We start from the raw sequence: 18,382 nt of genomic DNA on the forward strand, positions 1-18,382 counted from the left end.
ATAGGAGACCAGGAGTCTGGGAACACCTTGCCCAGACCCTGACCACAGATAACAGGGGGACCTGCAGGTTGCTACCCGTCTCTAGCATGACACACTGCACTGCCTGGAACTTCCTAGGCCGTCTGTCTGTGTGCACCTTCCACTGTGTGCACATGTCCTGAGTCACCAGCAAGAAGGGTCAGCTTGCTCTGCAGCCGTCCCCTGTGGTGGTCTGATGGCCAGACCTGTGTTGTGCTCTGCAGCTGGGCCTGGTCTGTGCCCAGCTCTTGGATAGCTGATGAACAGGGGAAGGCAGTTCGGGGACTTCATGCTTCTTTGATGCATGTGTGTATAGTGCATAAGCCAAGGGCTTGGCCCAGTCTGGGCAGGAAGAGGGTAAAGATTTCCTAGAGTGAAAAAAAAATTCTCTGAGTACATTGTTTACATCCACTATGTGTGTTTAATCTACAGTCCACAAGCAGCATACACCCCAGGATAGCTATGGCCCAACACATTTGTAGATGACAATGTCACATCCAGTGTCAAAACTTGGATATCCCTGACTGAGGTAGAGGAAAACTGGGAAAGAAAGCAGTGCAGGCAGTAGGCACAGCATGTACAAATGTTCTGAGGCAGAAGGTAGTTCATCATGCAGTCAGCCATGGCAAAGAGGTAGGGTGGCCAAGGGCTGTGAACTGTGAGGGCTAAGGAGGAAGGGTCTCCATAGAAGGAAAATGGATCACACCACTCATGAATTACCCTGCCTCCTGTGTGCACTATGTCAGAGGAGGCCTAGAGAAAGTCCAGTGCTGGGCCTATTCCCTGAGCTATATGCTTTATGAGGTCACTTAAGGTGGGATGATCGCCTGAGTCCCCAGAGCCTGATAATCATCCCTTGAGACCTGTCCCTGATCTTGTCTTGCAGATGAGATGGACCAAACTCCCCCAGCACGCTCCGAGCCTCTGGTCTCAGGGATTCGAACTCCCCCCGTGCGGAGGAACAGTAAGCTGGCCACGCTGGGCCGGATCTTCAAACCATGGAAATGGAGGAAAAAGAAAAACGAGAAGCTGAAGCAGACAACGTCAGGTAAGGGCCTGGAGAGAGGAGGGTGACACAAGCTGGGGTCCCCACATCACACAGAGCTGTGCAGCCTCCCTCTGGTGACTGCATTTCACTGGCCACCTGGTAAAGGTGGTCACACAGGGCACACAGGGTTGGCCATGCCACTGGCTGACTTCACCTAAAGATTTATTTTTATGTGTATGAGTGTTCGGCCTGAATGTATGTGTATGCGTGTGCACTATGTGCCTTCCTGGTGCCTGCAGAGGCCAGGAAAGGGGGTTATATCCCTAGGAACTGGAGTTGCAGACAGTTGTCAGCTGCCAAAGTGGGTGCGGAAAACTGAACCCAGGTCCTCTGGAAGAGCAGCCAGTGCTCCTAACTGCTGAGGCATCTCTCCAGCCCCCAAAGGCTGCTGTTCTCACTCACAGACCGCATCCACAAGCCCTCAGCTCACAAATGACCGTTTCATGGCTCTGACCCTCCCATTCCGATGAAGCAGGGGCCTAGTTATGGCCCTCACTGCTCCTAGGATCTGCCTGGGGTCAAGATCCATGCTGTGGTGCAGTTTCTGCCTGAGCAGACAGGCTTGCACCCCAGTTATAAGCACGGTCTAGGGATGCTCTCCCCACCATCTCCTACCCAAAGATCCAGAAGGTCCCCCACTCACTTGTCCTGCACTCTCAGACCCAGCTGGGAGGGAAGTGGGGTTGCCCCGTGTTGTCCCACTGCCTCTGCCACTCAGAATCAGCCATATGATTGGTTCCAAGAATGCACTGTGGCTTGGTGTCCAGGACAGAATGGCCAAATGAGAGGCCACAGCATCTGGCAAGGTCCTCTGTGAGGACCCCTCTCTCATGTGAGCCTACCCTGCTCTGAGAGAGGAAGAGACTCAGAGAAGAGGCTGTTCACCCAGGGCAGGGAGTGCTGGTGGGACACTTGAGCACCGGCTACCAACCCTGGTCCCTTAGAAGCTTAGCCTCAGCTTCTGGAGCCACCAACCCCAAGAGCCAAGAAGCCTGGGCCTTAGGGCCCTCCCACAGAGCCACTTGCCTATTAGCTGCAGCTGTAAGCAATTAGTGAGGTTGCTGTACGTGTTCAGCTCATCCCCAGCCCCAGGGACACGCCTGGCAAGTGCCTGTCTCAGGCTATTGCCTCTGGGGTCCCAGGGGCCCCAACTTCCTGCCCAGCTCTAAAGAGATACATGCTTGAGGCCTTGGAGGGTGGTGGAAACAAAATCCCAGGCACCCACAGCATCCAGCCTGGGTGGGGGCAATGTAAGATGCAGCAGAGGGCTTGGCGGTCACTCTTGGGTATGCAACTTACCGAATTATTTTAACCACTCAAGAAGTTGATTGACAAATTATTTTTGGGAAGAATGAAAACAAGATGAACTGTTCAAGCATTCGCAAGCACTTCCAGTGTGCCAGGCAGAAAGTAGATGGAAAGCTGGGCCCCATCTCTGAGGTCCTGCCACTGGATCCAGGGATGCACTGGAGGCCAGGGGCCAGAGCAGGTGACCTCTGTGACCCTGAGGTGCTGAGGAATTGGAAGGTTGGGAAGACTGGGTCAGTTGCTCTGGTCCTCAAGGTTCTGCAGCACTGTTCCTGCCTGGGGTTGTCAAGCTGCTCTGGTGACCCTGAAAGGGCACAGAGACTCTCTAGGTGACACCTGCGGTAGCCCTGCCCTTGGGTTCCCCACTTAAGCATTTGGAAATTGGGTGACAGCACTCTGTATCCCACATCCTTATTCTCATCCCCCCTACCTTCTGATGTTGTAAATTTTAACATGTCCAGTCCTTACCTGAGGATGAGGCAAGGCAGAGGCCTCTGAGTTTTAAAGAGCAAGTGGGTCTGCTGTCCTTAGCTGACTCTGGGTCAGCGATCAGACCTGAGTCAGTGCAAGCAATGTCCTTTGTCCAAGCTGCCCAGTCGGAACCTCCCAGGGACAAGCAGGGGAGGGCTGACCTGAGTGCCTCAGACCCTCTCTCTTCCTCCTCCTCCCTTCTCAGCCTGTCCTCCAGTCAACCCTCATTGCCCCTCCTCCACACCACTGACACTTGTCCCCTCCTCCACACCACTGACACTGGAAATTGGTTGGGAGTTTGAGGCTATAGAAAGGAAACTCGCCTCAAAGTGTCTTGTTCCTGCAGCATCCTGAATCCCTGTCATCCTTCACCCAGGTGGGCTCCCTTCCCTGCTTCTGATTCCACACTTCATGTAGACATGTGTCCCCTCTGCCACCCATGCCTGCTGGTCACAAGTAGAGACCAGGCCTGTCCTGCTCAATGCCTGATACACAGGGCACAGAGTAGGTGCTCAGTCACTGTGAGATCAGCTGTAATGGGCAGAAGGCCTTATCATCCCACGCTCTACAAGGATGGGGACAGATTGGTTTTTCCTTCAGGGACTCCCAGCACCTAACTCAGAACATGGCTTGAAGTCCATGCTTGCTAAATACTTTAGAACATATCATTTGTATTGTCAGCCCTTGTGGGTACTCTGAGCTCTGACAGATGGGCTGGCTGTGTTCTTAGCCACCTGTCAGAGTTTTGCTCCACATAGCCAATGGTATTGGGACCCCACTGACAAGTAGACTCCACTCTGAGCTTTCAAAGAAAGCATCTAGGACCTAAGCAACTATGTGGTTTTGTATTTGAGGTTCACCTGTGGACGAATGAAGGTAGGGTGTGTGTGTGTGCGTGCGTGTGTGTGCGCGTGCGTGCGTGCGTGCGTGCGTGTGTGTGTGTGTGTGTGTGTGTGTGTGTGTGTGTGTGTCTTTGGCTGGACCTAAGTCAGTGCAGGCAATGTCCTGTGTCCTAGCATGGTTTCTGGGAACACCCCAGAGAGAGTCAGAAGTGGGTTGACCAGAGTGCATCTAGTGGTGGATCCTCTGAATGCTGTTACCTGGGGTTGGCTGGAAGATGCTTCCTAAGGAGAGATGCACTGACAGAGTCCATGAAAGCTGGCACTAGCCACAGAAGGGTATCCTGAGCACTGGGGGTAAAGGGAGGGTGGCTTCGTTGTCTGTGAGTGGAGGAGCTGTCGTAGAGGGTGAACATGGCCTTGGAGCCAGAGTCGAGGAGGGAATCATGATAGTACACTGCAGAAATGATCTCTTGAACATGACCCTGAACCCGCTTTCCTATGGCTGGAGTTTGGGGACATTGCTTATTAGATGGCTTAGGTAGCAAACTCAGAATTGTACCCCAGGCTCTGGCCGTGGGCAGGTCCCCAGCCTCAGGCGTCTACTGTCTGTGTCTCTTCCTATTCACCCAGAGCAGCACATGGTGGTGGTGTGGCGGGCCTGCACCGCCTCTAGCTGTCACTTACCTGGGCGTTTGTGTCCTGCAGCACTGGAGAAGAAGATGGCCGGCAGGCAGGGCCGGGAGGAGCTCATCAAGCAGGGCTTGCTGGAGATGATGGAGCAAGGTAAGTGGGCTCCTGGGAGGGGCAGGCCTAAGTGGAGTCCCCAGGGCATAGAAGACACTGGGCGGAGTCACAGGGGCGTAGAGGACAGGAGACAGGGTCTTCAGGGGTGTGGGCCCATGGGCTGGGGCCCGTGGTAGAGCCTATCCAGTCTGATGGTCTACAGAGCTCAGAGAATCCATCGGAGGAAGGAAGGGGGTGTCCTGTGGCCAGGTGGGGACTCTTCTCCAGTTCCCCAAGGGTGGAGTGATGGCTTGAGTCAGGAGCTGAGGTAGCAGAGCGCCCACCTCCTCCACTGACATTTCCAATGACTGTTCACCAGGGCATGTGTAGGGTGCTCATTGAACATCCCGCTGTCTGTCTCTAAGTGGCAGCCATGGATTTTAATTTAAGCGTTAAGTTTTCTTCATATTCACACATGAAATCCTCGATTTGAACAAATGATGACTATCCCTGTGTTGGCCACATAGCTAGCATTTCTGACTGTCAGGTAGGCTGGGTGTTCTGCTCACCTTGCCTTTGGGTGCCAATGCCACCCCCACCCACAGCTGTAGCATGCAATCAAACTCCTGTCTCCCCCTTTCGGCTGCTGTCTGCAATTTGACCCAAGTGCCAGGAATTGGGACGGGAACTCAGGAAGTAAATGAGTCACATCATCTCCCTTCCTGAGTTTTGGTTGGAACACTGTGATGATGCTACGTTCAGGGGGCAACTGGCCAGGGTGATTGCATGATGCCTTTAGTGCTTTGCTCCTCACAGAAGGAAGCCCTGCTCTGTGGCCCATGGCCTGTGGATGTTGAAAGCTCTGAGTCTCCTGGCACTGGTGGAATGTCACTGCCGAGTAGAAATCTGAAGTAGTTTTAATTTGGAGGGGGTCTTCAAAGTGTCCAGAGTTGTGTGTGTGTGTGGGAGGGGGGGTAGGTGTGCTGCATATGCACATGTATGCATGTATGTACATGTCAGAGGTTGACTTCCACGCCTTCCTCACTCTCTACCTTTTATGAGACAAAGTCTCCGATGGACTCAGCTCGGCTGGCTGGACAGTGAGCAGCACAGATCCCCCTGTCTCTGCCCCCCCAGCCCCCCATGCTGAGATTATGTGCACTTGCCTCTGTGCCTGTCTCTCTCAGTGCTGGGGATCTGTGCTCCGGTCCCCATGCTTGCATGGTATGTCTGACTGCCCTGTCTCCTCGCCTGCAGGTTTTTCCTAAAGACGTGTGCCACCACCATCCAGCTCAGTGCTGCAAATTTTTATGGAGTGCCCACTCTGTGCCAGGCTCTGTGTTAGTTGACAGACACATCAGCTACTGAGACACTGTCCTCCCAGAATACAGAGCCAGGGGTGGGTGGGGTGGGGGTGGGGGACACAGGCTTCAGGGGGCCCTCCAAATACAAATCACAATGGAAAGAAGAATGGTAAAGAAGTACACCCATGGGGCACTTGGAGGCCTTGGCGGTGGGTGGGGGTTGGGGGGTTGAATGGTGGGAGGTGTGAGAGATGTTGCTTGTGGCTTTCATTTGGTTGCACAGAAATACATGGGAGCTAGTTTTGTCCCTACTGAGCTATGCCTTGGCACCTTCAGGAGCCCTCTGCTCTTGGGCAACATTTACATTAGGCGGTGCTCTAGGGTAGGGCTCAGTCAGTACTTGATAAGCCTTCCAGGCCAACTCTAGCTTCCTGCAGAGACGGTGGGGAAGTGGCTCTCCTGGCTGTGGAGACTGACTCTCCAGCAGCCCTGGGAGCAGTGAGTACCAGGTGCCAGGGTTCAGGGGCTCAGGGAAGGGACCAGAAGGCGAGAAGAGCTGGAGGGCAGTGAGGGAGAAGAGGGGCTTAGGTGCAAAATGCCCTTTTCTTCCCTGTGGCACATAGGCACGTATTAGGGCTGGAGTGACAGGGACGTGCCCAGGCCATCCCCGGGAGAGGGTCTGGGGGTGTGCAGAGAGCTTGTCTTTGTGAGCCAAGCCAGGGGTCTCAGGCTGCAAAGAAAAGGCCCAAGAGGTTGTCTCTGCAGGCAGGTGACTTGCTTTTCCCAGGACTCCTATGGTGTGGAGTCCTTTGCCTGCTTTTAAATATGCACCATAAAACATACGCAAACGCTGCTGCAGACCCCTGCTGGACCTTGAGTGGAGCCAAGCTAGGGGCCAGGAGCACAGGGGTTCTTTTAGGCCAGGATTGGACTTCATGGCACCTGGTAACTGCTGCACCTTCCCAAGTCAAGGAGCTCTGGAGCCCAGAAGGGGTCAGTATGAAGACTAGGGATCACTGCACCTCCACCTTTCCTGCGGGGGTAGATGTGGGGGTTGGGGTAGATGTGGGGTTTGGGGTGGGGGCCAACTTTCTGACTGGGTTATAGATTTTGGCTCAGCTTGGCCTTCTCCCAAACAAATGGGATCAATCTGCAGCCAGGGGTGCCCCCTTGTGGTCGACCGCCCTCATGGAGCCTGTCACACAGACCAGACTTCATTGCCAGGCAGCTCTGGAGGCTGCAAAGAGGTAATGAGAGAGAGGGAAGACCTAGCCACGGATGACCCTAGACATGCCCAGAATCCTTAGTGACCCAAGAACTTGAATGTCATCTTCCTGGAGAGTCCTGCACCTCACACCCACAACTGTAAATGGACACAAATACACACTCTTCCTGAAGCTTGCTTCTGAAGCAGTCAGGCAGAGGGATCGCCTGGTTTCTGAACACGGATGGTAGGAGAGACCCTGCATGTCCCCAGGAGTGTCGGGTACACTTTGCACTCCCCCAGTGCGTTATTTCAGGTGTGGTTAACTAATACACTCCATGAGTACCTTGGCTCCCTGTCCCTCACATCTCTGCCGTGCCCGTCATCTGCTGGGTGGCAGGAAGGACTCTATTTGTGACACCGTCAGACAACTGTGCTGTGTGCTGTGGGGAGGAGAGGTGACCTTTCCCACTGAGCCTCCTCTGCCCATTTTTCATGTTTGAGAATGTCTCCAACCCACCTTCTGGAGTAAGAACAGGGTCCTGCCCATTTCTGGGGCAGACAATACCGTTTATGGAATGGCCCCTTCCCTTACCCTGCACCTGTCGACTTGATATTTTCTTCAGTAACTTAAGGACTCCTGTATCCCAGCATTGGATATTTTATGAGACACATTATGTTATTGCTGTGTCCCAAGGAGTAGGACAGTGGAAGTCTGTCTGGTTTCTGATGTTTGCATGCACGCTTCCTGGTACGCACACAAGTGCTCCCACTGTGATCATGTATGCATGTGTGTGTTTCTGTGCATGTCTGCATCAGGTTCCTCTCCCACAGCATAAATCAGGTGCACAGCTCTGCATTCCCCTTGCAGCTCTGGGAAGAGAGGGGCAGTGATAGAGAGAAAGGTTGACCTGAGGCGGCCAGCTGACCCAGTGAGAGAGGAGCAGGGCATGGACCCCACCCAGCATTTCTTAGCAACAGGCCCTGACACCAGGACTATTTGGGGAACTGTAGCTTCTCACTGAGTGTGATTCTGAGCAGGACCTCCATGCATGGCCCAGAACGGGACAGCAGGGCTGCTGAGCTGCAGGCACAGATGGAGGTTCCAGGCCTGCAGTACCTGTGCAGCCTCTCTGGGACCCGCTGGGCTTCCAGGGGCAGCTTCTGCTATTTCTGTTGTTTGTTATAGTGATGATGATGATGATGATGATGAGATATGGTTGTAATTAATAGCAGACGGGGCCCTTTGTCAGGCTTGAGTCCACTAAGCAGTGAACAGCTGCCCCACTCACACTTGCACAGGGCAGTGAGGGGCTCAGAGTGGCAGGACCCCCCACATGCTCACCTGTCTCTGGCACAGCACCCACCCTGGTGGAGGTAACAGAGTTGTTGGGGTGTTGTTAGGGTCAGGGCCTGGGCTCTGGCAGTCTCTTAGAAGTCGGGTTCATCAACCTGTCCTCAATTAGTCCAATTAAAGAGACACGTCAGTAGAGAAAAAGCAGATTTATTCAGTGGGAAGAACAGAGTGGCCCAGTGGCTCCCTAGGTCCTGACAAGAGGTTTATGTTTAAACAGAAGGCAGTGGGGTGCACAGCAAAGCCATTTGGTCAGGGCATGGCCCCTCAGCCCCACAGGCCCGGCTGTCTCTCCAGCAAGGTGGTCTAACAAGTTGTCAAGATCATGTGGCATCTCTTCCTGGGTCCCCAGCTGAGCTGGCACAGACTTCACCTTCTCCTCCTCCCAGCATGAATTCTTTGTGGACCAATGTCGGCCAAGTGGACAAGAGTGTTTCTTTTGAGTCCTCCATTCCTGACATGACAGGGACAGTAAAGCTGACCCTTCTGTCTGTCAAACTGTTCCACTGAGCAGCCACAGTGAGCATACCTGCCACAGATGACATATGAACACATAGCACACATGCAGAGTGCACACACGTGAACATACAGCACACATGCACACTGAAAGCACGTGTGTGTACATGTATACATAGATATGCACACATGAGCACATACATACATAGCACACACAGGAGCACATATACAAGAGCAGACACACAAGAACACACACAGGAGCACATACACACAGGAGTACACAGGAACACACAGGAGCACACATATGTTCACAGGAGCACACACACACAAGAACACACACACAAGAACACACACACAGGAGCACACATACACACAGGAGCACACATATGTTCACAGGAGCACACACACAAGAGCACACACACAAGAACACACACAGGAGCACACATACACACACATACACACAGGAACACACAGGAGCACACATATGTTCACAGGAGCACATACACACACATACACACAGGAGCACACATATGTTCACAGGAGCACACACACAGGAGCACACATACACACAGGAACACACAGGAGCACACATATGTTCACAGGAGCACACACACAGGAGCACATATACACACATACACACAGGAGCATACATACCCCATCCTGTCTTGTTGTTATCACATAGAAACTAGTCAGACTTCAGTGTTTGGATTCCAGAGAGCCTCATGATACCCGGGTCACTGTGCTCAGCATCACGCCATGTCACTCTCTAGGGTAATGACATTTTCACAATGCCTGCGGAGCCTGGCAACAGAGACTGTCTCAAAGGTGTGTCAAGAACAAGCAAGCCAGTCACAGGGACTAAAAATTCAGTCTCAAGCTTAGTGATGTCTGATCCTGTGTCATTGGTTATGCTGATCTGTCCCTGGCAGCAAGAGCTAGAAGCCAGATGTGGTCACAGCCTGCATACCTTTGGTCCCTGCTAAGACTTCTGAGGCTTATCAGGGCTTTTGTGAGAGAGAGCAGGCCACGTGGCTGGCAGTGAGTGGTTACTGGTGGCCAGCAGTGAGTGGTCACCATATGGCCAGCAGTGAGTGGTCACTTTGGGTTATCTGCTGCTGGTTCTGCCTCTTGAAGAGGCAGCTGGCCTTGCCAGAACCTCTGGGCAGGGGATGTGGCCCAAAGAGGAACTCACCCCAGGCGTAGATGTATAGACCTCTGGTTGTGCCAGCCTTTCAACTCTTCCTCCATGGAGAGGGAAGTACCCTGATGGAAGGTAGTGAACAGTTAGTCAGGTTCAGCTCTCCTGAGGGTTGAGGGAAGGAATTAGATCAGTCAGGAGGCTGGGGCCTGGGAAGGACCCTAGGGAGAGAACTGTGCTGTTCTGGGGCTGTTGTCACAGGGGTGGTGGCCAGTTCCGTTGTTGTCTTCTTCACAATCAGCAGCAAGGAGACCAGGCACCTGTGGCTCACTTATCTTATACTAGAACATTCCATTGGCATAGTTAATTCTCATTCAGGAAGCCAGTAGTAACCCACATTGTAGACAAGGAAACTAAGGTGCTGCTAGGTGGCATTGGGTGGGATGCATGTTAGAGGAATGTCCAGCAGAGCATGATGGGGTTAAGTGGGCAGTCTTGGAGACCTCCAGTGCAGTGGGTTGGAGGCAAGACTGTAAAATAGGGCTTTGGCCCTGAAATAAATGGATCCTCTACTTCTGTGATGGGAACAACAGCCAGGAGAGCACCCTGGTGTGTCCCAGGGCTGAAATCTCTGTAGGCCACACTGCCACACTATGTTGTATCTGTCTCCATAAACTGGGGGCCAAAAGCTTCACATAGGAGACTGTGAGTGCCTTCCATCAGATTGGGTTGGGTATCTCAGGAGGGTCATTCTGATTATCTTCCCTGGAGCTGTGTGCCCGGAAAAGTCATTTTATTCTTAGGCACTGGGGGGGTCTAGAAACTCCTGCCTCAGCTTCCCTGTATTCCAAAAGAAATTAGGTAACAATATTGGCAAAGGAAGACTGGTTTATTTGGATGGCGAGGTAATTCAGGTGGTAAAGCATTTGCCATACAATCAAGAGGACCTGAGTTTGATGCATAGAACCCAAGTAAAAGAGCTGGGTGTGGTGGTGATGCCTGTGAGCCCACCACAGGGGAGATGGAGACCGCTGGGCCTCTGGTGTTCACTGGCTGGCTAGTCCGACCTATTGAGTAAGTTTCAGGCTTACAGTTTGGCCAAAACTGGGGCACAGGAAGCTTTTTCATCCTCACTGACTTCCTGAACCCGTGCTGTAGTTTTATAGGAAAGATGAAATGGAAGCTAGAAACTGCACATGGTGACTTACTTGTGAGATAAGCCACCAGAAAGGGGTGACTGTCCTCCCTGGGAAGTGAGCTGTCTGGCACCAGGGCTTTGGACTTTCCCTCCCAGCCTGATTCCTGGGGTGTTTAACCCTGTGGGCCTGATGTTTTAATTAAAACCATTCTGACCGTGACGTGCCTAGAGACAGACCCTCAGATACTCAGCACTTGAACCATAGGAAGAAGAAGGGGCCGGCCTTCCTGAAGCCCTCATGAGAGGCTCCATGCCCCTCCTCCTGGGAAAGCTGCTCTGTAAATTCTCACTATTTCCCTCCATCCTTGGCCTTGACCATTACTGGGTTTGAGATGCTGTCCCTGAGGCCTCTCGAGAATGTTCACCGCCTGGGGCAAAGGGTGGTGTCTGTCTTGTTAATCTCCAGGCACACAGTAGGCGATTGACAGGCATTTGCTTCCTGGTGACTGACAGTCAGAGGTGGGTACCAAGATGACTATCTGTCTGCAGCCACATTGTGTAACAACCCTGGCACCTTAGGGTCACCTACAGTCAACATCTGTTGCCACGTGTCAGATGTTCGTGGCGCAGTTACCTGAGTCTGTTGTTAGGATGAGGACCATGGTACAGGAGGGAGCAAGTGGGGACAGACAGAATTTTGAAGCCATTTTAAAGGTGCATGGCAAAGGGGTGGGAGTTGGTGAGGGGATCACCCGTCTCTCATAGGTGTTACAGGACAAGGATGCATGGGGAGAACGGACCTGGGCATGAGGGTACCAGGCTCATCTGGAAGCACAGCATAGAGAGAGGAACTCCCAGCAGAGTGTGGGATGCCATGTCAGGGAATCCATGGCATCCTTTGCAGGAAGGTCTCTGTGTGAAAGAAGGGTGTGAAGGAGGCGTGGCTTGGCTGATGGCTGAATTTCTTTGCAGATTCTGAAAGTAAAGTATGCAGTCCCAGTGAAGGCCCCCAACCTGCGCAGAGTGAGCCGTCCACTGCCGAGCAGGAGACACTGACCTCGGAGGGTGTACAGCCTGGAAGTCCCTTGGCCAGCGGGACAGATCAGGCCGCCCAGGATGAGCTTCTGTCCCCCGATGCCCATCTGGATGACACAGGTACCAGCTGGACGGTGGTCTGAGCACTCCCCACCGAGGGCTTAGACAGTTGACTCACTGCCAAGACTGAGTACCCCTCTGCTGCCCTCATCCCATGGCGGGGGGGACCTAAATGTTCGCTGGAACAGTCTCTTCTCCGGGTTTCTCCCAAATTGGGTGCAGGAGGAGTGAGGGACCTAAAATGGCCACTCCTGCAGCATGCTTCCTGACGCCACTAAATGCGGGAGTGCATTTCAGCCAGCTCCCAAATGGGTGTGTCCTGGAGCAGTGGTCTAATCGTGGAGCAGATGGCCTCTTTCTCTGAGAGATGCCAGAGCAGGTGTGAGTTGTGGGAGAGGCATGCTGTGCTGTGGCCTGAGTGAGGCTCTCTGCAGCTTCTCAGACAGGTGGCTCGGCTATTTGGGTCCTGTGATACACAGGAGAAGTTACAGGATCAACACTGGGGTTGTGTGGAGCACGAAGGAACTTGGTACTCTGTCCACAAGTAGCTAGTGTTGGAGGGGTGGGGACTGGGCTGGTGTTTTGTTTTAAGGAAGTAGACAGGACCCTTGGTGACAAGAAAGAAAGCATGAAGGCGCTCAGGCCCCACCCTCTTCCTGACCAAGCATCACCTTAAGCTACCTTCTGAGACCTCACTGTAGCCCTGGGAACCTGTTTGCTGCCTCATGCCTGAACCATGCTGCACAGTTTGGGGCTGGAGTTTGAACCCCACAACTCTCTAGGGGTCTTGGGAACCCAGGCTGTAGGTGAACCCTTTGGGCTTCTGTTCCAGACCCGTGGTGTCTGATCCCTGGCCTCTCCTTAACCAAGCCAGAGTCACCGGGTGCTCTTTGCCAGCCGTCTGTCCCCAGATTCCCTGCGATGTTAGCAGCTGCCATGGGGTGTGCTCTGCCTCTTGGGTGTCTGTGCTTCTCCAGTCTCACTTGGCTTGGGGGCATAATCGGAATTTGGAGTCTGAGGAGTTATGGACCTAGGGAGGAAAAGCCCCCAGTTGTCACACAGCTGTCCCACCCTGAGTCCCAGGCAGCTGACCTCGTAGGGCTCTGGTTGGTGTAGTTTTAATGACTGTGAGTGGAGCCTGTAATCTGTGATCACTGTTCCCCAGCCCTAGACTTGGCCTTCAAGCACTCCCGCATGGCTGGGTCTCTGCTCGCAGTTCATACTGGTAGCTCTTGCTTCTTGGTGGTTCTTTGTTCCCACTTGGCTTTAAATAGCTCTGGGTGAGGCCTATGTCTGACCTCGGGGGCTTTCCAGGTACAAGGCTTGGGGATGGCCTCTGGGGAGCAGAGGGAGTCTGCTGAGGCCATCATGTCTTTTTTTTGTTTTGTTTTGTTTTTTGAGACAGGGTGTCTCTGTGTAGCTTTGGTGCCTTTCCTGGAACTCACTTTGTTGCCCAGGCTGGCCTTGAACTCACAGAGATCTGCCTGGCTCTGCCTCCTGAGTGCTGGGGTTAAAGGCGTGCGCCACCACCGCCCGGCAAGGCCATCATGTCTTATGCTGGCCCTTCAGGACAGGTCCTGGCAGGGTGAGGGGAAGCTCGCCCTTGGAGAACACACACACAGCAACAGAGAGCAGGACTGATGAGTCTTCTGTGGAGGGCCACAGTGAATGAAGGCTATCATCTCAGGGATTGATGCATCTGATTCAGACAGCAAAGTGCATCTGCCCCAAATCAGCAGGGGTGTGGGTGTGAAAGGCTCAGCATGCTGCTAGAGATTGCTCCCTGCCACTGCCCACAGCTGGGCTGGTGGCCCTGGTCATCTAACTGCCCACAGCTGGGCTGGTGGCCCTGGTCATCTAACTTCCCACAGCTGGGCTGGTGGCCCTGGTCATCTAACTGCCCACAGCTGGGCTGGTGGCCCTGGTCTTCTAACTGCCCACAGCTGGGCTGGTGGCCCTGGTCATCTAACTGCCCACAGCTGGGCTGGTGGCCCTGGTCATCTAAGAAGTAAGAGAGACTAGGGAATTGAATATGATGACATATGGCCTATGTTGGGCTAGACAGAGAAAGGAGGGTGGCAGCTGCCATGGTTCCCAGGGCCTGGGCACAACCCAAGGGCAGTAGAAAGCCTGGCAGAGAGTGGCAAGGGACTTAGCTGATGACGAGCTCTGGCCTGTGGTCAGTTGGGGTGATGCCTGGCTCCTGTGGGTCTGAGGAAAGTAGGCTTCTTGTTTTCCCAGCTGAGATATAGGTGGGTCCTAAGTCCTCAGGGATGAGAGAAGACTTGATGGGTGATGTGGACAGATAGAAAGGATCTCCATAATGCTGTGTTCACTAATTAGTGCCAGTGGCATATGGACTTCTCACCCGGGTCTTGAGTTTTTCATTTCCCCCTCTTTCCGTGTGTGTGTGTGTGTGTGTGTGTGTGTGTGTGTGTGTGTGTGTGTGTGTTGTATGTGTGGTATGTGTGGTATATGTGTTGCATACACGTTTGCATGTATGTATGCAGGTGCATGTGGAGGGCTCAGTTTGATACTGGAAATCTTTTCTGGTCACTCTTCCACTTCACTCTTTGAAGCAGAGTCTCTTGGTCAAACTCAGAGCTGGCCAATATGGCTGGTCTCATTAGCAGGCTCGCCTCACGAGGCTGGAATCACAGGCAAACCACCACACCCACCATCATGTATGTGGGTTCTGAGGATGCTGGTCCTAGTTTTCTCACTCACATTGAAAGCGCATCAGGTGGCAGAGAATGGCTGGGTAGATGGTGAGGTTCTTGTGACCCATCCCACCTCTCTATGCGTACATGCAGACAGTCAGAACACCCAACTGGGATGGAAGATCCTTTCCCAAGTGGACACAGCTGACCTCAAGATGGCAGCTGCTTTGCCTGGCTCAGAGGACAGCCACTTACAACACCCAAACTGTTTCTTCCAAGCCATCAAGTCACAGCCCCAGCTTTGCCCCCTCCTGTGGAGGGTGAGGGGTTTGGAGTCTTCTGGTCCCTATTTGGGACTCTGTTATTTAGTGACTGAAACCTGAGGCTACCCTGGTCCTCGTCTTTCCCTTAGAGCTGGGGAGACCAGATGCTGACTGAAAGCTGTCAGCTCCCCTTACTGTCCCACGTCCTGCTCAGTGCCGGAGGGAGCAGCTGCATCTGCGCCCTGTCCTTCTGTGCGGAGCTCATTTCATAACAGACAGATGTCATCTGACAGCAGAGAAATCCAGATTCTCAGGTGAACAGATCAGGCAAACACTCGCTCCTTCAGCCTCTCCCCGACCTTGGGCGAGCTCCTGTCCCCAACACTCAGATGCCTTCTAGAAGGGTCAGTGTCAGGTGCCTTCTCTTAAAAATCAGATCTTCCCTGAACTGAGGTCAGGGAGAGAGGTCACTGGAAAGTCCATGGCACTGTCGTAGTCCTTGGCTCCAAACCTCCTTTCTTGTTTATGTAACGGAGCCCAGTCACACCTGAGCCTCGTCCTGCCCTGCAGGTTCAGCATTCTGCTCTAGGTCCCACTTCCCACGGCAGCTCCGGGTCAGCAGACCTCAATACAGATGTCACTGTCGCCCCCACAGCCAAGAGAAGACTCCTAGGTCTGGGAGCTGGCTCAGTGGTGAAGTGTTGGCCGCATGTGAGGACCTGAGTTTGGCTCCCAGGACCATATAAAAAGCTGGGCACAGTGCTGCTTGCTTGTGATCCCAAGGATGATGATGAGGAAACAGGAGGGCTAGCCAGTCCAACCCTAGAGAGGACACTCAAGGTTAACTTCTGGCCTGAACACACATGCACACAGCTATACACAAACCACACAGCCACACAAACCACTCAGTCACACACAAACCACACACACACACACACACACACACACACACAAACCACACACACCACACAGCTACAAGAGAAGCTGCCACCTGCTTTGCTGCTTGGTCCAACTACACCTGATTGCTCTCTCTCCTCTCTCTCTCTCTCTCTCTCTCTCTCTCTCTCTCTCTCTCTCTCTCTCTCTCTCGTGTGTGTGTGTGTGTGTGTGTGTGTGTGTGTGTGTGCATTTAGGGAAGGAGTGAAATCTTTCTGAATACTGCAACATCCAGGGTGTAGACACCGTCAAAGGGGCGGCTGCAACCTTCCTTTGGTTTGGAGGTCCATGTTGACCCAGCTCCTGGGTTTGAGGGAGATTGGGTTTCCTAGCTTCATTCTCTAAAGTGCCCAGGAGGCGGCAGCATTTAACTTCCGTGGGACACTTCAGGGTCTGGCCTTGATGTGCTAAGCAAGTGAAGGCTCATACCTGCCGTCCTTCTCTCTCTTCTGTGTGTGCTGTATGTACACACATGCATGCATGGGACGGGCAGAGTGTGACATCATGTCTTCCTCTGCTGTTCTCCATCTCCCACTGGTTGGAACGGCGGCCCTGGAACCCCGTAACTCCCTCAGGGAACCCAGAGCTCTCTGTTCAGTGCATACCAGTAATCACATCACTATTTAATCAGTGCAAAACCATTGAGTTTCAGGACTCCAATCACACTAGCTACTTGCAGGTTGTCAGTGGCCGCTTGTGGATGTGGCAGACACATGGATGGGGGCACTGATCTATTAAGCAGTGATGAGATTGAAAGGTAGCCATATGTCCATCCTCATTGGAAGTCAAGAGGGATTTTGATGTTTGGGTTGGCCAGACCTTCCGGAGCTTTCCATTCCAACAGAGGCTATAATTGTGGCAAAGCCTATGTAATCCATGCTGAAAGCAGTTGCCATCTGGCCATCTACAGAGAAACTTCCAGTCTCTGACTTAGGCGATGGTGTTGGGGCTGGGGAGGAGGCAATGATGGAGGCTCGGAGGCTAGAAGGAAGTCTGGCTGAGACGAGGCAAGCCAGGTCCCTGAAGGCCTCTGGTAGCTCTCTGTGGGGATACATGACATCTCTGAGGAGGATGGGGGTGGAGCTGTGTGGGGCGTTTACCCAACCACCCCCACAGTTCCCCAGAGTTTTCTTGAGTGCGAGCAGCAGGAAATATTAGATAGAAGGATTTATTGCGGAGAATATCGCGGAGATAAACAGAAAATAAAGGATAGCCTCGAGAGGGCCTGGAACCTATTCCAACGGGCCCCAACTGTCTCTGCCCCAGGGTTTTTATAGAGACGCCAAGGGGTGGAGCAAAAGACCTCCTCCCCCAGCACAGCCAAGTGCAGACCATCCCAGACACCTGCACTCAGGCCCGTGGTCTAATCATCCTCTATGAGGACCTGCTGGGTAAAGGCACGAGGAACCCGAGAACGGGCTCCCACAGGTCCCCCTTTCTTAATATATAAAAAAATAACTGTTAATGGCTTACAGCAATCTCCATAGCTGTTATACCTCCCAATATGGGAGTAGAGGATGATAAAGATGGCATTTCTCTTTTGAATTAGGTCCAAGGTGACTACAGCAGTCTTAGCTGCCTCAAGCCCTTTCTAAGCCAAAAACTCTTAAGGCAACTACAAACTTAAAGAATCCCTTAGTTTCATCATTACCATTAACAGGTTAACAAATATTGCTATACATAGCCACAATTCTCTCAGTCTTACAACTCAAAGCAAACTCTTAACAGAACCATTTGAATTAGCATATATGGTGCTAAATATAGTTAACAATTTTCTCCGTCTTACTTTAACTTTAACTTTAACTTTAACTCAATCATTTGAATTTTCTTGCTAACAGAACATAGGAAAATCTTCGATGTATTCATATCAAACTTAAATATTCCTTAACTCCACAAAACCAGGGTGTATTAATATCAATAGGGTAAATATAATTTCTGCAAACATAATTCAACCTCATAACTCCTCCTTTTCTTTATAATTTTTTAAACAAAATCTAAAACCTAGTTAGAAGAACCCAAACTCATACAATTCCTACAAACCCATATTGAAAAGCAATCTTCTCAATCTAACCATTAACACTTTGAAAACTTAGCAAAACATCCAAAAGCAGTTTCTTAATAAAACTCTTTACACTTTAAAAGTAGTCTCTTAATATACCCCATTTGCATTTCTTACTAACAAAAACATGACATTAATCCCTCAAACAACTTTTGAAATTAGACTAAGGAATATTAACTCTCCCCCTTTTCTTTATAATTTAGGCAAAATCTCAAGCCTAGTTAGAAAACCCAAACTTTTCAATTTAAACAGTTCCGTTTGTAACACAAAACCAGTTCTGTATGTAATTCCATTTTTACATAAACAGTTCCACAAAACAATTGCATTTTTAACACAGAATACATGAATCACCAATTAATAAAGCA

The 18,382-nt window shown here is 52.0% G+C and overlaps 1 protein-coding gene across 2 annotated transcripts in view; it reads left to right on the forward strand.

Annotated features, from left to right (window-relative positions):
* Positions 1-18,382, forward strand: part of Phactr3 (phosphatase and actin regulator 3) — a 238,434-nt gene that overhangs the window by 143,716 nt on the left and 76,336 nt on the right. For both annotated transcript variants that reach the window (XM_059262050.1, XM_059262051.1), the window contains exons 2-4: positions 905-1,066; positions 4,393-4,470; positions 11,977-12,159. In XM_059262050.1, the coding sequence (XP_059118033.1) occupies positions 905-1,066; positions 4,393-4,470; positions 11,977-12,159 (423 nt within the window). The remainder of the gene's footprint in view (positions 1-904; positions 1,067-4,392; positions 4,471-11,976; positions 12,160-18,382) is intronic.

Source organism: Peromyscus eremicus, chromosome 4 (genome assembly GCF_949786415.1).
Source record: "Peromyscus eremicus chromosome 4, PerEre_H2_v1, whole genome shotgun sequence".
Classification (NCBI taxonomy): domain Eukaryota; kingdom Metazoa; phylum Chordata; class Mammalia; order Rodentia; family Cricetidae; genus Peromyscus; species Peromyscus eremicus.